At 43.8% G+C, this 22,624-nt stretch overlaps 2 protein-coding genes across 3 annotated transcripts; both read left to right on the forward strand.

Moving 5' to 3' along the window:
- Positions 1 to 2,428: 2,428 nt before the first annotated feature.
- On the forward strand, positions 2,429 to 18,253 carry CENPS (centromere protein S). 2 transcript variants are annotated; one of them, XM_058552868.1, is made up of 6 exons: positions 2,429 to 2,531; positions 5,031 to 5,154; positions 5,835 to 5,868; positions 9,599 to 9,665; positions 11,331 to 11,506; positions 18,174 to 18,253. In XM_058552868.1, exons 1-5 carry the CDS (start codon positions 2,481 to 2,483, stop codon positions 11,469 to 11,471), a joined length of 417 nt encoding a protein of 138 aa, XP_058408851.1. In that variant the 5' UTR covers positions 2,429 to 2,480; the 3' UTR covers positions 11,472 to 11,506; positions 18,174 to 18,253. The 2 variants fall into 2 exon arrangements, with proteins under 2 accessions (XP_058408851.1, XP_058408850.1); XM_058552867.1 differs by lacking the exon at positions 18,174 to 18,253 and having other exon boundaries at positions 2,430 to 2,531; positions 11,331 to 11,661.
- On the forward strand, positions 16,988 to 18,693 carry CORT (cortistatin). The gene is made up of 2 exons (XM_058552869.1): positions 16,988 to 17,165; positions 18,174 to 18,693. The coding sequence occupies exons 1-2, from the start codon at positions 17,022 to 17,024 to the stop codon at positions 18,390 to 18,392; spliced, it is 363 nt and encodes a 120-aa protein (XP_058408852.1). The 5' UTR covers positions 16,988 to 17,021; the 3' UTR covers positions 18,393 to 18,693.
- The last annotated feature ends 3,931 nt before the right edge of the window (positions 18,694 to 22,624 follow it).

Genomic DNA, 22,624 nt, shown 5'->3' on the forward strand with positions numbered 1-22,624 from the left:
TTTCCAAGAACTCTCTGTAGATTATCTTGAAGAATAAAATCCTTATGTTATGCAAATAACCAACCCCTAATAACTTTATATTTTGAATTTCTGCCTCCTCTTGTAGGATTCAGCTGAGACGTGGGGCAGCTGCCGGGTGAGGCATCAAAAGGAAACCCTTGTGTGATTCTTCATCTGCAATTTCTCACTTTTTTCCCTCTATCCTGGACTTTCTCCACAGAGACAATGAGAGGAGAGGTTGCCTGAATATTCTTCCCATTAAGCACAAATAAACATAGACACTGAGCATCCTTCTTTTCTTAGGTAGTTTCACATTTGTCAAGAAAGGCAGATGATTTTAACATGCAGTGACAAGGTGTTGGGAATATAGGAAAACTGGGATGGATTAAGGCCTTTAGGCGCTCTCAACATGAAAAGCTTTCCACACTCACCCCCAGATGTAATTCAAAATAAACACAACACTAAACTGTAAAAGAAGTGTGAGGAGGTCCAAAAATACTATTTTCCCCCGATTATTGCAGTGAGTCTTTAGAAAATATATAACTAAGTCAAATTTCTTTCAAAAAATTGGGGGCCCAGGGGCCAGCCCAGTGGCGTAGTAGTTAAGTTCGCACACTCCGCTTTGGTGGTCTGGGGTTTGCAGGTTCGGATCCCGGGCACAGACCCACACACCGCTTGCTCATCAAGCCACGCTATGGCTGCATCCCACATACATAAAATAGAGGAAGATTGACAGAGATGTTAGCTCAGGGCCAATCTTCCTCACTAAAAAAAAAAAGAAAAAAAGAAAAAAAAATTGGGGCCCATACATTGCTGATGATTTGAGGGCCTAGCCTGCCTATTATTAAGGAGGCTTTGCTTTGTCACCTACTTATTGAGATTCAGGTCTTCCACAAACAGCTGGTGAGCACCTACAACATGCCAGGCATTGGGGCTCTCACTGGAGCTCAGTTAAGCGAGGTGGACACTCTTGTCTTTACCTAAGAACTAATTGCAGTGCATCCTGTCAACTTTGATTTAATAAGTGACTACGTGCCAGGCCAGTGGCGTGCTAGAGCCAGTCCCTACAGAGAGAGCTGATTTCTCCATTATCAGGAATACTAAAAACCAGAGACAAACACAGCCGTTACTAAAAATTAAGTTACATGAACTTAGGCTTCAGTAAATTAGATTGAAAACTACTCACCTCTTGATTATGTCACTACATTGCACCTTTTTCTACTGTCGATGTTCTTGACATTATTTGCATCTCTGTGTCTGTGTGGAGGGTGTACTATTGCAGCATCTCTCCCTAATTCTGAGTTCAGCGACCTCAGTGACCCTGGTAGCCTGAAATCGCTAACGATGGGAGTATTTACACCACAGAAAGCCGCAAATGCTACCATTCAGGGTTTGATTTGTTGCTGACTGTCTACTTCAGGAAGTGATGAGGAAAACGTTAGTGATGTGGATTAAGCTTGGACGTGTGTCCTGTCTGGAGCCTTTACGTTGTGAATAGCACACAAGACTGAGGAAATATTCTTCCACTACTTGAACAGGATTGTTTGATTCAGCAAAGACGTTCCCTGCTCACGTCACTGAGGTACGAGTGAAGCTCCAAGAGCCAGGTCGGGAAGGAGGGAGATAACCGAACAAAGTTCGGAAGCGGTGAAGACCCAACGTTGGGCTTCACTGTTTCATTTTACTTCTTTTTTTTTTTTTGTGAGGAGATCAGCCCTGTGCTAACATCCGCCAATCCTCCTCTTTTTGCTGAGGAAGACGGCCCTGGGCTAACATCTGCGCCCATCTTCCTCCACTTTATATGGGACGCCGCCACAGCATGGCTTGCCAAGCAGTGCGTCGGTGCGCGCCCGGGATCCGAACCAGCGAACCCCGGGCCGCCGCAGCGGAGCGCGCGCACCTAACCGCTTGCGCCACCGGGCCGGCCCCTCATTTTACTTCTTAACAAAGGAAAATGAGCCAACCTTCGTGTCACTCCTTTGTCAGTGGCAATGAGGTGAGCGACTTATTTGCTGGATGGGATAGTCATCGAGCATGTATCTGTGGTGTGACTTTGTGACACTATTGTTGGTGACGGAGTTACAAAAACTCACGGTGGATGCTGCAAGGCACACCGCAGTTACAGCCACCTGGCATTTACAATAGAGTGTTGCGGAACAACGCTGTCCCTGCACACACCTTCCTTCCGAGAGCTGGTGTTACGCACTGTGCCCGGCACCGAGCGGGGTCTGGGGTCCACGGGGAGCTCGGCCCGAGCGGGGTCCAGCCATCCCGCCGGCTAAAACAGAGAAGCTGGAGCAGACGGACCGCGAAGGACCCTGCCCAGAGCCGCCGCCAGGGGGCGCGCGAGGCGGAGTGGCACTTCGCGCTTTGTCCTTCCGCGCGTCCCGTCGCCCGGGGCCGCGGCGGGAAAATCCGAGGGGCCTTCCCGCCCGCCGCCTCTTTCCGCCCTCGCGCGCCTGCCTAGTCAGCTCGCTGTGATGGAGGAGGAGGAGGCGGCCGAGGAGCAGCAGCGATTCTCTTACCGGCAGGTACAGGAGAACGCGGGCCCGGCCGGGCTGGGGGAGGACGGTATCGAGCTTCCGGAGAGAAGGCGGCCCCGCGGCCTCACCTGTGTGCCCGCATCCCGGGGGCGGAGGGCGCGCCCTGGCCGGCTCCGGCCGCCTCCTGCGCCTGCGCCGGCTCGGCTGCCGCGGGGGGGTGCTGGGAGACGGTTTCCACGGTAACGCGGGTCGGAGCCGGGCGGCGGCTGAGGAAGATTCCTGGGCAGCGCGGCGCCTGCCCGTGCGGCGGCGGGAACGACCTCTGGCTCTGTGACCGCCGCCGAAAAGCCGGCCGCTGTAACCCGTGCGCTCTCCCTCCTGCAGATGCGGGCCGGCCTCGGAGCCTGGACGCGGACCCGGGCCGGCCGGGCCGGAGCCCAGCCTCGGGGTGTGGGTTCGAATCTCGGCTCCGCAGCCTGAGGGTTGTGTTGACTTTGCGCAAACTCGGTTTTCTTCTGTGGAAAGCCGGAGTAATAACCATCACGCGGTGCTTGCGGGTATTCAGTCCTTTGATCAGCGCAGGAACGAATACAGTGCCGCGGCGTCAGAACAGAACGGCGCTGTGAAGAGGCGCAAACCGAGAACCCGGGTGGCGGCCTCCGAGGGGTGACTGAAGAGACGCGCGAAGGAGCCGTGTGCGTGGGAGTTTCCTTCCTACGGAGTGTTCAGTTTCGGAAGCTGTCTACCCACCCACCGCTTTATTTTGACAAGTTCAAACCTTCAAAAAAAGTGCAGGAATAGCGCACTCAACGCCCATGTGCCCCTCACCTCCATTCACCAATTGTTAACATTTTGCTGTATCTGCCCTTTTTTTCCTGAATTATTTGAGAATTGCCGATATCGTGATACTTGACCATTAAATTTGAATACTTGAGTATGCAGCTCCCAACGACAAGGGCATTCTCCTACATAATCTGGATGATCACACTCAGGAAGTTTAATATTGATAAAATCCTGTTAGCTAATGTTCAGCCCATATTCAAATTTCCTCGGTTGTCCCAAAGATGTTTTTCCGGTGGTCTTTTTCCTTCACCCAGGATCGGGTCAAGGATCATAAATTGCATTCAGTAATCCTGTCTCTCTGGTCTTCCTTGGGCCGGTTCTCCGCGCTCTGTCTTGCATGACGTTGATGGTTTTGAAGAGTCGTTCACGGCAAAGGTGTAGTGGGAGACAGACACCTGGAGAGCAGGGCTGTCCTTTTCGTTCCTGTATTCTCAGCCCCTAGTCCAGAGCCCGGCTCTCAACAGGCAATAAATGCCTCCTGAGTGAGTGAGTCAGGCTGCAAAGGTGGGCAGAGAAATTTGAACCTGGTTCTCTGTGCGGTGGTGAGCCGTTCATGCAGCCAGCTGTTCTTGGCACTAGGTGGACAGTGGTGAACAAAGCTGACAGGGTCCTGCCCTGGAGGAGTTCAGAGTCCAGTGATTCAGCCTCTAAGTGCGGTGATGTCTGCAGCATTGAAGAAGGTGCTTAGCCCCCTCCAGGAGAAAGAGGAGGGACAGAAAAACCTTCCTGGAATATTCAGAAGAGTTCCTGTCCTATACCCCACCCCAAGCCTTCCCCCAACACACACCTAAAAAAGATGACCTTGGAGGCCCTTTATCCAGGGTGAGGGTCCCTCTGTCTCCTCCTGCCAAATGCCTCAACTTACCTAGTCTGGTGACATCTGAAACTAAGGAAGGTAGGTGCCTTGCTTATCTGCCGGGCGTCTGCCTGGAGTCCTGGACTTGTGTTTTTGCAGTCCCTCCTCAGCTTGCCTCAACTGTGGACACTTGCTGGCAGAGTTTGCTATCTTGGGTTCAGCTGTCACCATGTCCAGGTCAGCTCTGTCTCCAGCCCAGAAATGGAGTACACACGGGCCCAACAAGTCTGTTGACCTGAGACCAAGACCTTGGCTTAGCTTGGTTTGCTTCTTTACTCCTCTGCATGGGGAAATGATCTGTTTTCTGGTATCTGAAAAGGGCTTCTGAGGAGCAGTGAGGGTCCTGCTGAGGTGGGCTAGCAAACCAGCACATCAAAGGAGCCCTTCCCTGTGTTGTCCTGATCATTTGTCCTTTCTCACCTGCAGGGACTTGGAGCAGAGGGATGGGATCCTTTTGCATTTACTTGATTAACCCCCATCCTAGGGTTTTTCATGGTGTTCCCCAAACACCTCAGTAGGATCTTGGCACGTATTTGTGAAATAACTGAGTAAAGTCACTCAGATACTTTGCAAGTGCCAGTCTGAATTCTCTCCCCGCTGACCTGCCATCGTAATTCCTTATCTTTACTTGACCTAAATCATAACCATTAGCTAGGAAGTAATGTTTCTACAAGTCACACTCCAGAGGGCCTCATTAATTTATTAGTACACTTGAAAAGTCACTCAGCCATTATGGAAAGTGCTGAAGGAATTAGGCTGAGCAGACCTTCTCCTTGGTCTTAATTTTCTAAGATGTGAAAGCTCTTATTTGCAACCTTACCCATGAAGTATTTTGGTTTTTGCTTCAGAGGCTAAAGGCAGCAGTTCACTACACTGTTGGCTGTCTTTGCGAGGAAGTTGCATCGGACAAAGAGATGCAGTTCAGCAAACAAACCATTGCAGCGATTTCGGAGGTGACTTTTCGACAGTGCGGTATGAAGCCATGGTCTTCCTATACATGTATAGAAATCCCAAAGGTTGATTTTCCCAGGGAGAAATGTGTGGGTGGGTGCTGGGCTTGTCCTTCCATCAAACAGAGAACATTATCATCAGGCACTATTCATGAAGCGTTTATTTTCTCGGCTGTAAGACTGATTTGGATATTTTATGGGAAGAACTTTTTTTTTCTATTCACACTAACACTGGGGCATTAACACCTTTATTTTATTGTGTTTTAAACTGCCTGGAACATTAGACATTAAATTTTTTATTTCATTGCTTTATAACATTTTTATATCACCCATAGTTTATTTGACAGCTGAACTTGTGGCAGTGGTATTTGCTTGACTTGAGAGGAAATTAATGTCCTTGCAAGTCCTAACTTGTAGCAAAATTTAAAGTTAAGGGATAGTTTCCAGGAAAGAAAGGTTTCCAGGAAAGAAATTACCAGAAGGCATGTAATAAAGGGTCAAGGGTGCCAGGAAGGACAGGGAGGTCATAGTGAATAAGATGGAAAGGCTCCTCTCCCCTGATGGGGCTGCCAGAAGTGCCTCCTCTTACCTGTAAAAGGGTTTGTTGTATTAGTCACTGTATTAGTCACTCAATCAAGAGATTGAGGTTTCCTTCTGAAATAAGGTAAGGGTGGCTAAAGTGCATCTCTTTTTCTCTTTCAGAAAATTTTGCCAAAGACCTTGAAATGTTTGCAAGGTGGGTAAAGAGCCTGGTTGTCAGATGCTGTGTTTGTTTACATTCTATTCATTCTCTCCATCTGGTGGTGTATTTCCGCTTTAGCTATTCATTTTTTTCTTTTTTGTATTTTGCGGAGGCGTCTCTAATGATTCTGCAAGAATGTAACATCTGCTTTAATCACATCCATTCAGACTTGATTTGGCATTTTTTGATGTTTTCCAAGTATTTTTTGTTAAAGAACCAAAGTTATTCAGTTCCAGGTTAAAAAGATATGAGTAATGGCTCCAGGACTATGAATGTGCATGGTGTGCGTGCTTTTAAGATCATCTCTGCAGGGTGGTGTGATGCTAGGGGATGGGGCATCTGGGCCCTGAGCCCTGAACTGGGCCGTGCTGTGCTCCCGGCCGTGATTGCCCGCAGGTGTGCAGATAATGATAGCACGCGGCCAGCATCGGGCTTGCATTTGCCGAGTTTGTTACGAGTGAGACATGCTCCCTGAAAAGGGGGTGACTTGCTTTCAGCTGGTAAAGCTGTAGCTTTTAAAGGTGATTTATTCTCGTCTCCTCAATTAGTACCTCAGGTAATTGAAAACAATTGCAACGAATTGCTTTTATGAAGCAATTTGAGTGACTGAGGCCTGAAAGGGCTAAAGCTTTCCAGTCTGCTGTGACTTCTGATGTGGTCCAGCCTCTCCCACACCTCTTACTTTTCACCTTGCTCCTATTAGCTCTTTGTTTCTCGGGTGAATATTTTGAATGAATTAAAGCAGTAGGTTCTCAGAGGGCAGGCTCTAAATCTTTCCTATTCCTGTATATATGAGTCCCTAAAAACCGCTTAGCATCTTCAACTTGGCCAAAAGGAATAAGGTGATATTATGGGACACTGATCACTCATATGGTTTATTCATTGTTAATTTAGGTGGTGGCCCCTTACGTGTGGCCCATTATCTACCTCCCCACACCGTGTCTCCTGTGAAATACATTTATCACCTTTACTTGCCATTTTTTTTTTTTTTGAAAATACAACCCCTTTTTCTTACAAAGGGAGACACAAAAATGTAAATAAGTAAACAAATGATTACTTGATTTGAACATAAAGTTTATCAATGTAGAGCAGGGTTTCTCTGCCTCAGCACTACTGCCATCTTGGACCAGATAATTCTTTGTTGTGATGGGGACTGTCCTGTGCATTGTAGGATGTTTAGTGGCATCTCTGGCCTTTACCTGCTAGATGCCAGTAGTAAGCCCCCAGTTGTGACTTTTCTTGCCATTTCTATGTTAGCTGTGAGAAAAGACAACATTTCCCCCCCGCCCCTGCAAGCCCCAGTAGATAGTTGTACATCATAGTTGCACATCCTTCTAGTTGCTGTATGTGGGACGCAGCCTCAGCATGGCGGGAGAAGCGGTGCGTCGGTGCGCGCCCGGGATCCGAACCCGGGCCGTCAGTAGTGCAGCGCGTGCACTTAACCGCTAAGCCACGGGGCCGGCCCAAGACAACATTTTTAAATTCTTCTGTAAAAATACTAGCAATAAAAATGAGATTAGAAATATTTAGCATTGTAATACATTGAGCTTTCAGGTACTCTGTTTTTTATAATTATATTAAGAGGTTGATTTTCTTTTGGGTACCGAGGGGGAGGTGGTGTGTGTGTGCCACTTAGATTGTGAGCTCCACAAGAAGGACATCACCTTTTAAGTAAAGGCTGTCGGCTGCTGTTCTCTAAGTGAGACCGTCGGAGGCTTTACTGACTGTAAGAGATGCCTCATCTTCTGCAGTGTCCAAGTGTGGTATTCCAGTTTTCTCTTATATAAAAAATCCTGTTTTAAAGTTTGTCACTGAATAAAATTGATATTCCCAGAAGGTCAGCTTTGTTTATCCTATGGCTTTGAGTTTTCCCTGTCACCCAGTCTCTACTCCTAGAACTATGATTACCTATGAGAAGTCTCAAATATGTACTGTTTCAGGCCAACTATTTATTAAATTGTCTTTGTAGGCTGGCTGGGAACCTAACCATTATTTGTAACATTGTTTCTGTGAAAAAATGCATTTAAATTCTAAATAATCAATTCATCTATAAACTTTGGAAAATCATTTCCCAATTTAAGTTGTGAATTTCCTTTATTTAGCTTTGAAATCTCTAGTCACCTAATATTGTTGATAAGTTAAAGATGAAACATTTTGAAGAAGATAGATATTCTACAGTAAATAAATTCTAGGAACATTTTTGGAATAGGCTTTAAAACCTGTGTTGCTAAAAGTGTTATGTGAAAAATTGCTTTGTTATTTTCCCTGGAGTCATTTCTGGAGTCAGAGGTCTGATTTAGGAGAGTCTGATGTGCAGTGGCTGGCACAGGTCACACCTGCCTCTCCATCTAGGAAAGTGTCAGCATTCGAACAAGGTGCAGAGATATCAGATGACGAGCTGAGTGGTAGAGAGGGATGACTTTGTTGTTCCCTAAACGTTTCCTTGTGAACAGATAAGCTAACCTTACCCTGTAAATAGTTCAGTATGCTGCTTCCTTTTACTTATTCCTTTCACGGCACTTTACGAAGAATGTAAATATCGACAGAGCAGCCTGATGGTATGATTGAGCGAGGCCATACTGTGTCCATGGCACTTAACATCCTCCACTCAGGACATCTGTGGATTGGCTTTGTACTTTGTGGCTGCTGTCTTATCACGTTCTATATGACTTCTTTTCTCCTCTCCTCTATCCCGGTCCTTGCAGGTGGCTAATTAGAAGTTTTATCCTGAAATGGATATTGTCTGAGGACAGGCAGATATTGTCAGTCATGATGAGATGACACGTGATATTTGCATGTTTAGCAGGATGGGAAGGTTAATTCGGCCAAATTATACAGTATAATTTCTGTGTGATTTTATCTTTAACTCAGCAGATATTCAGTGAGGACTTACTGTGTGCTGGCCACTTTGCTAGTTATTAAGGATACAAAGATTCCTACTTACAAAGTTCCTCCTTATTTTTGGAGGAAGTTAGAAATGGCAAGAAAGGTGTAAATAGAGTAATGAATTATTGAATAGAGCTTATTATCTCAAATTACCTTTTAAAGCAAAGGTAAGAGGACTGGGATGAGAATTGGAGTCCAAGTCATAAGGAAGAAATGGACTCCGGTTTAAAGGATATTCTGTGTTCTACTTGGGCTGCTGTCGAGGGAGTGCGTTACCTCCTTTTTGGGAAATGGCCTATTAGGAGACATCTGCGTAAGTGTTTTCCTGTAATTCAGCCTTCAGAGAAGAACTTCGGGATCTTGGTATAAGTAGAGCCAGGCTGCGTGGAAATTCTCTTTGTTTTTCTATTTAATGTCTGTTTCAGCAGAGGCGGTCTTCACATTGAGACTCGGCCATTTTCTCTTTTCACTAAAGGTGTACACTGACCTGCTTGCTTTTTCTGTGGTGTTCACTGTGACCATTGTGACCAAGCAAGTCACTTTTGGAAGGGTTTAACACCTCAGACTCCTTTGCGTGCTCATATTCTTCAGGCAACCTTGGCCCTCAGGTGGAGGTAGAAGATGGGCTTCTGCTTTCTCTCAGTCTCTTTATTTAATTAGTATCTTGGCTAGTCACTTCACTCATTTTTGTGTCACTCTTGCTTAATGACCTTAATCTAAAAAGATGGGCTACTTAGAGATCCTTGCTAGTTTGAAGTCTGACCATGAACTTCTGTGTTTCATCAAAACTTTAACTAATACCAAACATTTTGGTGAATTGTTTCTGCCCTTTCTACAGACATGCAAAAAGGAGCACAATTAACACTGAAGATGTGAAGCTCTTAGCCAGGAGGAGTAATTCATTGGTGAGAGATGAATTTCTTTCCTCACTCCCCTTTCCCATCAGAATACATTATTCCCAATTAATCACTTGCAGCCATGAAGTGATTCCCCAGGGCACCTTGCATTAAAAACGAGAGATGGTTGAACCATTCAGATCTGCCTGTAATTTATAGTCTTTCTTTCATTATGATGGATCTTGCTAAGCCAATTTGAAATTTTCTAATCAGCACTCTCTGGGATTTCATAATTTGCCTTTTTTGTAATATCTCAAAACTTTGGCCCCATGTTTCATTTACAGCATGATGTCAGAGACAGGTCACAGGCTAGAGTGTGTGGGGATAGTTTCATTATGGTGCCCATGATTCTGATGGGCCAGGTACGGAAGGAGTATCTGTATAGCTGGGATGTGCGGGACATTGAGCACATTTTCTCTCTTTTCAAAGACGTCTAGAAGTCATCTTGACCAAGCCTCATTTTACAGGTGACGCTCTGGTCATCCCAGGCTAGTGACTGTGGCCGATGGCACGTCTGACTTATTCTAATCCTAGCAGTTAAAATACTTTACGTTCCTCCCCATAATGTGAGCTCCCTGAGAACAGAGATTTGTCTTTTTCTTCTCTGCTCCATCTGCTGTGCTTAGAAGAGGGCCTGGCGCACAGTAGGTGTTCAGTAAACAGCTGTTGAATGAATGAATTTGTATAGCAATTGACAGTTTCTAAGAGGCTTTTATAGACATGATTTTACATATATCATTTGAACCTCACAACCACCCTGTGAAGGTTTTTAATAACACAACTTATCAGCCCCATTTAATAGGGGGAGGCACCTGGAGTTCAGGAACTTGACAAAGTTAAATACGAAGGTCTCTCGTTGATAGCTGAACCTTAGCCATCTAACCCAGAATCTGGGTCTCTTTTCTGCTTCTGCTCTTCTAATATCCTTTCTCCAAAGTTTAAGTCAAGGTTAAGGGTGCTATGATTCCTAAGTAAAACAGCTAAGGTGCCTGGTGGTGCTGTGTATCAGTGGAAAAGAGTTTCTCTCTCTTTATAAATTCTCTGCAGTGTCACAACTGTTACTTAGTCTTCTTCAGTGAGCAACTTCTATCTTTTGCAAAGGAGTGGTCAATGCAAGTCATCTTAGAATATTAATTGGGAAGTTATATGCTTATTGCATATTTGTTTACTTCAGAATATTTTTATTTTGGACTCAATTTCTTTCATCTGACAGAAGCTTATTACTGAAGAGTTGCAGCTAAATTTATACATTTGACTAAATCTTCCCTGAGGGCAGGGACCGTGTATCCCTAATATCTGGTACATAGTGGTTGCTCAGTAATCTTAGTTGGATAAATTTAGGGGGATGTTGACTGCGTTCATGCTTTGTAGAGTATATTTGTGATGGGCATGCCTTCTGCAAGCTCCAAGTTTTAATTCTTTTGATTCCTCAAGGAACTCCTACCTATTTGGGTAGGATATGTGAGTAGTAGTAAGTTGATTTTTGTAGTTGATTCCTTCTTCCAGAAAATATTTTGAAGCTCTACTTAACTCTAAGGAATATCACCCAGGCTTTTCCACCCAAATTCTTTGGGCAGGAGTCGTTGGGAGTGGGTGTCGATTTTTTCCCCCTTAGGCTTATAAAATGGCTTTACAACCAGATAAAAATATAATTCTTTAATTTTTTTTTTGTAGCTAAAATATATCACTGAGAAAAGTGAAGAGATCGCTCAGGTTAACCTAGAACGAAAAGCAAAGAAGAAAAAGAAGTCAGAGAATGAAAACAAAGATTCATTGGAGCCAGCAGAGGCTGGAGTAGTGGAAAGTGAGAATTAACCTCTGTCACCACTGGAAAAAGCAGCCTTCAGCAGGTAGAGCCCCCCAAAATGTGTACTGCCACAAAGGGAATTTTGAAGAGAGAAGTGGAGATTTAAAAAAAAAAAAAAAAATGCTAAGAGGCATTTTGTGCTGTATTCTCCAAGTCATTGACTGCAAAAGCTAGTTGAAAAGAGAACTGGAAACTCTTTTTTTTTTTTTTTTTTTAAAGATTTTATTTATTCATTTTTTTCCCCCGAAAGCCCCAGTAGATAGTTGTATGTCATAGGTTCACATCCTTCCAGTCGCTGTACGTGGGACTCAGCCCTAGGTTGGACGGAGAAGCGGTGCCTTGGGGCGCGCCCGGGATCCGAACCTGGGCCGCCAGCATCAGAGCGCGCGCACTTAACCGCTAAGCCACGGAGCCAGCCCAGAACTGGAAACTCTTAAGCAAAATACTCCTGTGTCATACACACATAAATGAGGCATGTGTTTGAATGGTATATACTGGAAGTTATATCTATTGCAATTAATAAAATTGGTAGCAATTAAATATGATTGACTTTTTCAAGCAAAAATCATAGTTATTTCTTTATTCTTTTACAGAATTTTTTAGGCTGATAGTCCCTGAAAGATGAATAAAGCTATATTTATTTAATTCTTTTGATTACCAATGTTATTTTTAAACTTGTGGTAACAAGGTAAAAAGGTGGCTGTTTGGAAGAGGTCCTTTTTACTTTTTAAAGGTAATTTTTTCCAGAAACACAATTTATGTGACTTTTCTCTGGCTGTTTTGTAATTAAACTGTGGTTCTACTGGACAGTAGTTTTGTTTGAGAGGAAAACCTGGACTACCCCAAAACATTTCAGTGTGTCTCCTGTTTTAGTTTCTGAGAGATGATGCTTCCAAGAGCCCCAGTTCTGCTGTCTTCTCTTTGGGGTTTTTTAGAGGTCCAGGGCATGCCTTTTCCCTAATGGGACAGTAAGGATAAGAAAAGGGACTGGCATCTACAGAGCCCTTTCTGTGTGCCAGGCACTGCTCTGGGTGTTCCATTTAGTACCTCGTTGGATCTTCACAACTTTATCAGGGTAGATCTGGTTATCTCCATTTTACTGATGTGCAAACCGAAGCTCGAAGGGGTTAACCAAGTGCCCAGGATCTGTTGACCAGTAGAGATGGTATTCACATTCTGGGTCCTGACTATAGACGGGGCGAGAGAGAAAAGGGCATGCGTTTTGGATAGAACTTACACCAATCATGCGCAAATACGATCAGCAAAAGACACCCCAAAGTCTGACTCTTCAAGGGAGATAATAAGCAATAGTCGTAGTAAAGCATTGAATTCAAACTTCACAATTTCAAGTTCCGCAAAAAACTAATCATTTGATCTCAAATAATAATTATAACATCTGTGTGTTACATCAGTGAAAGCAAAGAGAATCATAAAGCCTTCCATCCTTATAGTACCTTCCAGCCAGAGATCCATATGTTAGCAGTTTCATTTTCGGATAAGCTCTCTTTAAACTCCTCAAGGAGAGTTTAGAGACTAGATATCACAGACTTTCCAGAGGTCGACAGATTCAGATAAGCTCTCTTTAAACTTCTCATCAAGGAGAGTTGAGACACTAGATATAGATACTATGCACTTTCCAAAGGTCAACAGACTGAGATTTGCATCCTGGTTTTGCAACTCTAGTAGCTGTATGACTTTCTGAAGTTTTGTGTTCTCATCTACTTTGCAGAGAAGGTGTATATGACAATAAGAGGAAATGGGTGGAACCATTATAGTGGATCTTATTTTTATAGATTTCTGTAGCTCTCAAAACTCGGCATACACGATTGGAAATGGTAAACCTGTGTGCACCATGGGTGTCCTGTCTCTGATTAGAGGGTTGTAGAGAGCACCTTCTAGTTGGTATGGGTATTTTGACATCACGTTTTCTAGCCAAATGAGGAAATTGACTTGATGTTCATGTAATCTTTTGGTTTATTTGGCATATTCATGTAATCTTTTGGTTTATTTGGCATATTTATGTATGACCTGTTTATGAGTGGTCTTGCAACACATTTTTCAGGGATTATAACACAAGAGTGGTCAGACTTTGTAAGGAATAGCTGACTCCATTTCCCGTGTTCTCATGAGCTGTCTCTTCCCCACTACATGTTCCAGTTAGGGTTTAGTTTACTCAGGAATGTCCAAAGTGATGTCAATCATCCTTTATGTTTCTTCTGTCTTTGGTGACAGATGGCAGAGAGGAGTTCTAGAGGGCTCTTTTTCGTGGGCTTGCTTCCTCAGAGTCCTGGAAGCTTATCTGAACTTTAACCTGTTAACCATATACCAGATGATTAACCATATAAAGAAGCGGATGTCTTTGAAATAAACGTGGTTGGGGGCGTCTTACATTTATAATATTTTTTGTCTTCCTTGTTACACCAATTGCTCAAAAAGCTTGAGATAAAAGATCTTGTGTTAATTGTTTTATTACTGAAATTAACTGGAGCCAGGGAAGTTTCAAAGCATCCCCTTCTGCACATGGCAGCAGCTGGAATGCTCCCGAAAAGGTCTACACTGGCTTGTACACAGCTGGTACCTTAAAACCTAGATGTCCAACAAAGGTTAATCGGGGCGTGCTTCTTCCCTTTACTGAACTGTGGAATTGATAAAGAACCCTTAGAGGCCATTTAGTCTAATCTCCCCACCAACTAGGAACCCCTTCTAGAGCATTTCTGATGTGTAGTTCCCCAGGCTCTGCTGAACTCCTCCAGGGACAGATAGCCCTGTTATTGGACGCTAATTGTTACAAGTTTCTTCTGTACATAGAGAAAAGTCTTCCACCGTCTAACTTCCATCTAGGTCCTAGTTCTGCCTTTTAGAATAAGCAATCTTTGTTTTTCAAAATAATTCAGTACGAGTTCCTTTTAACCAAAGTTCCCATTGTACATCTTCTCAGAAACACCCATTCTTACATAAAACATTAGATTATCATTTCCCTGAGGGCAGGCTTTGGGGTGGTGAACGGTGATCACTCAGTGCCTTGTGTAGCACTGTAGCACATGGTAGGCACCCTGTGATACTTGTACCCTGGAGCCCGAGATGTTCTGGTGGAATGAGGAGGAGCCCTTGCTTAGGTTGCATGGCTCTAGCCAGGGGTTTCCAGCATTTTGTAGTGAGGAGCTCTTCTTTATGCTGTGGGGGAGTAGGGAGTGAGGACTGAGGATAGCATTTTTTTTTTTTTTTGAGAGGAAGATCAGCCCTGAGCTAACATCCATGCCAATCCTCCTCTTTTTGCTGAGAAGACTGGCCCTGGGCTAACATCTGTGCCCATCTTCCTCCACTTTATATGGGACACCGCCATAGCATGTCTTGACAAGTGGTGTGTCGGTGCACCTGGGATCTGAACCCAGGCCGCCAGCAGCGGAGCGCGCGCACTTAACCAGCGCGCACTTAACCGCTATGCCATGGGGCTGGCCCTAGGATAGCTTCTTATTGACAGTTCCTACCATGAGTGCTTACTGTGTGTTCCACTTGTGTTAGGTGCTTTACACGATCTTATTTGGTCCTCACAGCTACTCTAGGAGGTAGGCAGTAGGTACTATTTTTATCCTCATTTTATAGATGAGGAAACTAAGGCCACAAAGAGGTTAATTAAATGACAAAGCCAGGAGTTTAGTCTAGAGCTCTCCCCTGAAGTACTAAGATAAGTTGCCACCTCCTTGAAAACAGCCAGTAATGAGATAACATGAAGCCTTTCTCAACCTGTAGCACACACCCCTCCTTGGCACACCTAGTGTTGCACCAAAAATTGACTTTTTTTTTCATTTGTAGAGTGTGTATCCTGCCCCTTAGCAAGGCTGTAACAGCCCTGTCGGGGTGGATGGCATGAGTCCTTTTAGTTCTGTGTACATGCTAGGTGCTCAGAATGTTTAATGAGTCCATTGAGTAGAATCTGCAGAATATACTAAGGATATAAGAAGCTGGCTGAGCTGCCATGAATTTCTCATCTGTAAGAATATATGAAAATTTTTAATACTATTTGTGGGAATTATCTTAGGTAAAAAAATTATTTTGGTACAGCAAAAAAGGACTAAGCAACATGCAGTGTATGAGCCTTGGGTCATCAGGCCATGCCAATTTAACCTAGGATCTTAAACAACAAGCCTGTGATGAAATTTAAGACTAAGATTTCCCTTGTGAAGGCGTGTGAACCAGGACTTTGGAAAACTGAAAACATCCGTGTTCACTACTGGAAAGAGCTGTCAGCTCTGCGGTTGCTTTACTTCCATTTGGAACCTTGCCTAGGATGTTGGGGGTCATCTTTAGTAGGTTTGTGGTGGCTGTTTCAGATTTTACTAGCTGTCTGAGGTGGATGAAGAGGGTCTGTGCATTTGTGTGATTCTGAAACGGGCCTGTGAGGAGAAGTCAGGAGGCGGCACAGAGGACTTCACAGCAGCGTCGTCAGGAGGAGCTGGTCAAGTACAGGTCGTTCAGTGAGAAATGCTCTACACCTGACACACAAAACGATATTTATCCTTACTCCACCTGATGCACTCTAATCTAGTTCATTCCAAAAAAGTGCTAGTTTATGACCCGCTAGTGAGTGGTCAGCAACGTTTGAAAAACACTGGACTTGAGCCTGGCTCTCCAGTGTCAGCATCACCCGGGCGCTCGTTAGAATTGTGGAATCTCGGCTCCTCCTTGTACCTACTCTATCAGAATCTGCATTTAATCTTAATTTTAATAAGACTGTTTGGGTACATGTCACAGTGTGAGAAGGCCTGGGCAGGAGGACAATGTCTCTGGCCTGCTGGGCTGGGGAAGGATCACTCGGGTCGCCCTTGCCTGTGATTTGGTGAAAGCAGTGGGTGCTCTGAGCGTCTCGCCAAGCCCTCATTGCCTTCTTGTCTCTTTTGCCCATTGCAGATTCAGTCTTACATTTTTTTTTTTAAGATTTTATTTTTTTATTTTTTTCCCCCCGAAGCCCCAGTAGATAGTTGTATGTCATAGCTGCATATCCTTCTAGTTGCTGTATGTGGGACGCGGCCTCAGCATGGCCGGAGAAGCAGTGCGTTGGTGCGCGCCCGGGATCCGAACCCGGGTCGCCAGCAGCGGAGTGCGCGCACTTAACTGCTAAGCCACGGGGCCGGCCCCAGTCTTACTTTTATACGGGCAAAATTTCAGATGTTAAGCTCCTATCCAAGGCCAATTTTATATTATGTTAAATCACTTGGTTTTGTTCTCATGGCTTCCTGCTTGCTACAGGCATAGTTATGAGGAAGGAGAACTTCTTCAGAAGCAAGTGCACACGCATTGCAAAGTAAGAGCAAACTCCCTCTAAACACAAGAAAAGCTCTGAGGCTTTAATGAAGGGGTTAAACCCGATCCAGAAGCGCTTTTGTGGCCACTGATTGCTCAGGCGTGTGCGTCACTGCCTGAGTGTGAGGAAAGAGCGGTTCAGGCTTTAGACATGTGTATACGCAAAAAACAGCTGCAGGTTGAGTTTAAAATACCCCCGAGTCTCCAGAGAAAAGACCCAAGTCCACAAAACACGGATTTCAGGGCTGCCAAGAAAGATGAGCAGCCGCAGAGCTAAAGAGAAGAGCCAGTTAGCCCGCAGAATGCTGCCGCCCCTCTGCCTGCTGCTGCTGCTGCTGCTGCTCTCAAGGGCCACCGCTGCCCTTCCCCTGGTGGGCGGCCTCACTGGCCACGACAGCGGGGTGAGTAGTCTCTGACTTGGCTATGTGCTAGTCCATCTCTGGCTGAATCTTTCCTGGGCATATCTTGGATTCCCCAGCATCTCCATGGCCGAGTGTGTATACAGGGCTGAACTTCATAGTGTCCTCCTTGGCTGCCATGTGGTACTGTGGTGTCCATTGATTCTCGTTTACCTTCAGTTGTCCCAACCGAGGACGTCTGTTAGAAAGCTCTGAAACTCAAGGGGAGTGTCTTCATGCTAGCCATCTCCATCTGCTCGTCTTTGCAATGTTAAGTGATTGTACCAGTCTATTGCAGTGTAATCACGGAGCCGCCACTGCAGTGTTAGTCACATATACTTCTAGACTCTTAATTTATATATACAGCACATGTTCTCCCTGGCTCAGATTAATTGACATCATTACATTTTCCATTGTGAGAATTTGTAACTTCATGAGGTGATTTATTTTTCTCTATTTTCCATTTTGAAAAAGTTCCAAGAGAGAGTATATAAAGTTGACCATTAAAAATGGATTTTTCTCTGAAATTACCAGGTGAGTTTCAGACAAGTCATTTATCATCAGAAAGCTTTCTAAGGAGTTTGAAAGACCAGAATATAACGTCTCAATCTGATCTGTCTTGAGGAGCCATTTGTGGACAGCCAGGAGTTAGGACCAGAGATGGGAAAACTAAGCTAAATTAGCCTGATCCACCTCGGGGGCTTCTTAGTTGCTGATCACTGGTTGGGGAAAATGATAGATTTCCTCACCTCTTCTAATTAAGGACCTTTGCAAAGATTATGGGCAAAACAAGCAGTTTTTTCCCTTGATTGAAAATTCTCAACTTTTCCTTTTGTCTAATTAGAGCAATTTCGTTAAGGTGTTCTCTTTCTCATCCTTTAATTGGAAATGTGATTTATTGTTCTGGAGCATCTTTCCTTTTTTTTTAAAGGAAGAAATTATGGATCTTTAATGCTGGCTGAGCCAGATGGTTGATTTTTCTTTCCTTTGTCCTCTGCTTCTTCTTAAAAGCATATACAGGAAATGGCAGAAATAGAGAAGAACAGCCTATTGACTTTCCTTGCTTGGTTGTACGAGTGGACCTCCCAGGACAGTGCAGTGCCATTTATAGGAGGGGAAGCCAGAGGGGTGTCCAGACGGCAGGAAGGCCCGCCCCTTCAACAGTCCACGCCCCAAGATAAAACGCCCTGCAAGAATTTCTTCTGGAAGACCTTCTCCTCCTGCAAATAAAACACTACCTGTGATTACTCATGCGAAGAAGCGTAGCGATGGATCTGAATAAAATGTATTAAGCAGCCATGATCTTTCTTTTTTACCCAGTTGTCTTCTTTTTCCCATGTAATTTGAACAGTATCTTTTATTTAAACTCCAATAATGCCCAATACTGAGTGTCTTGAGTAATTTGGAACCCAAGGTGAATATTTTTGATAAAGATTTTTGTGGTTTTTGCTGTATGGTACTCAATGCAGCCACTGGGCTTTCCTTCCACCTTCTTTATGTGCTTGGAAGTTGTTCTGTCCTTGTCTTCCTTTCTTTGACTTAAAATAGCATAAGGCTACATATTTAAGAATTTGGAATAACATCTTATTTCAAGTTATCTTGATATAAACTGTCTAATTTAAAAAATATTTCCCGCATATTAAAAGCAGATTTTTAACATTGTGTTCAAAGAGGAAAATGAAGGGGGCTGGCCCCGTGACCTAGTGGTTGAAGTTCCGTGCACTCCACTTCAATGGCCTGGGTTCGCAGGGTCACATTCTGGGGTGCGGACCTGCTCTGCTCATCAGCCATGCTATGGAGGCATCCCACATACAAAACAGAGGAAGATTGGCACAGCTGTTAGCTCAGGGCGAATCTGCCTCACCAAAAAAATTTAAAAAAAGAGGAAAATGATGATTTCTCATGTTTTAGCTAAAATTAATTTAAAAACAAATGTCATGCTAGTAAACAGACAACATCATGCTGACATGCTTATCAAAGTTACACTCAAACCTGCTGTTATGGGGCCAGCCCCGTGGCTTAGCGGTTAAGTGCGCGCGCTCCGCTACTGGCGGCCTGGGTTCGGATCCCGGGCGCGCACCGACGCACCGCTTCTCTGGCCGTGCTGAGGCTGTGTCCCACATACAGCAACTAGAAGGATGTGCAACTATGACATACAACTGTCTACTAGGGCTTTGGGGTGAGGGGGGAAGGAGGATTGGCAATAGATGTTAGCTCAGAGCCGGTCTTCCTCAGCCAAAAAAAGGAGGATTAGCATGGGTGTTAGCTCAGGGCTGATCTTCCTCACAAAACAAACAAACAAAAAAACCTGCTGTTATGAAATACCCATAGTACTTTCAATTAGTAAGTTAATACTAATTTGTTACAATTCTTTTCATGGATGAGAGCTTCAGGTTTATTTCAAATCAAATACAGTGAGCTGTGCTGCTGCCCAGCCTGTAGCCTGTTTGCCTCAACTTCTAACACAAGGACCTTCAGAGTCACAGGATCTGGACCTTGTTCAGAGACAGATGCATATGTATTGATAGGTATTTTCTGCATAATTGTCATATTTCCCTATTCCTCAATAATTTCCCACAGAAGTAACCGTGAATAATGGTTAAATGAGGGGGGAGTTCCTTTTTCTGTGATATAATGCAGAGCAACTACCGAGTCCCATGTGGACCAGGATTTTGGTCTGCTCAAATGAAGTTAGGAGTAAACAAGTTGCTCAGTTTCAAAACCCTAATCAAAGTTTAATTCTCCCCCATAGCACTGAAATCCCTCCTTGATTACACATATTGTTTATGACTCTTGAATCACAGACTCTAAAGAAAACTTCCAGAGTGAGGTTTTTAGATGCTAAACTTGAAAGCTTAGAGATTCCTATCTGGAGTTACAGAAGGTTTCTGATGGTCAGACCTAATATTGGGAAAACCAGCAAAGGCTGGCTGAAAGACATTGTAATATTCTCTCTGCTGGACACCAGGGGAGCAGACTCAGAGTATGACTGCTGACCGTTCCGTTCTGTTTTCCGCAGAGCTGAGCTCATATTCATAATTACTAGCTGAGTAAAGTATAATGTGATGGAAGAGCCTTAATAGCATCCACATTTCCAAACACAGCAGCTTTAAGAGACTAGTAATTGGGTCAGCGCACTGGTGGAAGATGCCTGCCTGAAAGGCCAGCTAACCTTCAGAACTTTGTCTTTTAAGATTTTTCTAGAAGAAAATCATGCTCATTGTTTTTCAGTTTCAATTGGGGTCATACATACACAGTCCTTAAGACTGGGCATTTTAACTTTTAACTAAATAATATCTGAAGGATAATGAGGCTATACTAATGATACTGCCAGGAAATCCATCAAGTCTAAGCCTACCTTAGTTCAGGGGACTTAATAAAATGTTAACTGGCATCAACTGCATGTTAGACTAGATTAATATGCTAATGTATAATAAATTAGGGTAATTTCCCACCATTAGGTTTTGGTAGACTTTTCTTGAAGTCTACCTTTCTGTAGTTCAATATAGTCAAATGTGTAGGTCTGAGACATCAGGACCTGGACAACTTCTAATTCATTCTTTCCAGTTTATTTATTCCCAGTTATTGTCACCAGATAGATCCTTAACTGCTGAGGAAAAATTGAGTGTGACATGAGCGTTCCACAGAAATCCCTTCATAGTATTCCTATTTCCAGGCTGACAGCAAGCCATTCCAGGCTTGAGGAAACTCAGAGCAGGAAGCTTACAGCAGATATTCAAACAACTTGATTTAACAGCACCTGCTGAAGGGATAACCCACATCTTAATAATTGTAGCTTCTTAGTAGAGAGAGGGGTTCCATTTTCAACAAATCAGAAGAGCAAAAGTCGTTTAGGTGTTAAAAAGAAGGAAATTTTCTGTTTCTAGACTAGAAAAGAAGAGGCAAAGGACAGCTGGGCAACCCACTCTTTCTAGCCTCTCATAACCCTAATAAAAATGAACACTGATTTATCCTTTCCATTTATAGTTAAATAATTAAATGATCAAAAAATACACGTTTGTCTTATTAAAATAATTATAAGCTGGAGAAGAAGCTAGAATGTTTTTGGTGATAGTTCTTGTAACATATTATTGGAAAATATTGAAGAAAATCCAGTACCTATCCATTAACCTGTTGGTTCACTTCATTGTAATTGCATAAGTGTAATCTGATTTAGTTGGAGCCAATAGCCAACTTTAAGGTTCTGCAATCTGAAAATTCAGTGTACCTCCTGGGAAGTGAGTCTGTTCCCCTCACTGGAGGCTTTCAAACAGGATGGAGGACCCCACTGGCAGCTATGTAGAGGAATCAGGCAGTGGATGGGTGTTCAGGCTAGATCATTCTAAGGTCCTTAAAAACCTCAAGTAATGTAAGACACAGCCAAAATAATTTAAGGCAAACCCCTACAAATAAAATAAAGTAAGGGAAAACCCTGAAGGCAAAAACAAAAAGAATAGATAATTAGGAAATTAAACAGCTAAACAATCTGGTTAGTAAAGGCACATTAATAATTCTTGTAATTAATGTAGGTTTTTTTTTTTTTTTTCTTTGCAGACTACTATTATTTTATTCCTTTCTCTCTGGAAAATGAAAAATCCATTCGTTTTTTTCCTTTTGCTTTTACCCAGAAATTAAAGGTTGGTAAGTGGTAATTAGCACAGCTCCTGTCAAAGCCAATTGCCTAATGGGGACCGACATTTGACTTGGGTTGAAAGAATGGAATATGGCTAATGTAGAGTTCATTAGTCCCAGCTGTTTTCTTTGACATTCTTTTCTCCCACCATAAGAACAGGCATGCCCTGCTCTCTCTATTTTTAGACATATTGCTGTGCTGCTATGTTTCTATTCTAGAAGGCCTGGAGGCACAGTGGTGTAGGGAAGGTAAATGGTACCAGGGGCAATATAATGTGTTTGCAACTGCTCTCACTACACATTTGGGCTAGAGTTTGCAGACTAAAGTCTTTGCCCTATAGATCCATAGATAAGGAGCCTCCTAAGGACACATCCCTGTCTGTGCTCCCGCCCCCATCTGTCTGCCCCTGGGGAGATGAAAGGCAACCACTCTCTATAGTCTACTATGCGCTAGGTACTATGCTCTTCCTCATACTTCATTTAACCCTTTCAACCTGGAGGCCTTAGGTTAACCTTACATTTTTGGAAACCAAGGTCCCATAAGGTTAGACTCAATGCGGGTTTGTCTCACTCCAAAACCTATAGTGCTTCTTCCATTATCTTATGCAGCTGGGTGCTTGGTGGGTTTGTTTCAAGCACAGAATACCAATACCAACACCCAGGCCAGTCAACTAAAGCTCTACTGTGTATTTGATAGAAATAATTTAAGAAAACATCTAATTCAGTAGGGCAAAGATGGAGATGTTGATATAACTGGTGAATAGACCTACCATCTATACTTCTGGAATCCAAGCTTCCTTTGCTACTGTGCTAACTGTACAGTGTCACGA

This window comes from Diceros bicornis, chromosome 13 (assembly GCF_020826845.1).
Source record: "Diceros bicornis minor isolate mBicDic1 chromosome 13, mDicBic1.mat.cur, whole genome shotgun sequence".
Classification (NCBI taxonomy): domain Eukaryota; kingdom Metazoa; phylum Chordata; class Mammalia; order Perissodactyla; family Rhinocerotidae; genus Diceros; species Diceros bicornis.

What these genes read in the sequence shown, in the direction of transcription:
- CENPS (XM_058552868.1), top strand. Translation starts at nt 2,481, where the DNA reads ATGGAGGAGGAGGAGGCGGCCGAGGAGCAGCAGCGATTCTCTTACCGG. An exon ending in AGCGATTCTCTTACCGGCAG is followed by an intron (nt 2,532 to 5,030) that starts GTACAGGAGAAC and finishes TTTTTGCTTCAG; the next exon opens with AGGCTAAAGGCAGCAGTTCA. An exon ending in CCAGGAGGAGTAATTCATTG is followed by an intron (nt 9,666 to 11,330) that starts GTGAGAGATGAA and finishes TTTTTTTTGTAG; the next exon opens with CTAAAATATATCACTGAGAA.
- CORT (XM_058552869.1), top strand. Translation starts at nt 17,022, where the DNA reads ATGAGCAGCCGCAGAGCTAAAGAGAAGAGCCAGTTAGCCCGCAGAATG. An exon ending in TCACTGGCCACGACAGCGGG is followed by an intron (nt 17,166 to 18,173) that starts GTGAGTAGTCTC and finishes TCTTCTTAAAAG; the next exon opens with CATATACAGGAAATGGCAGA.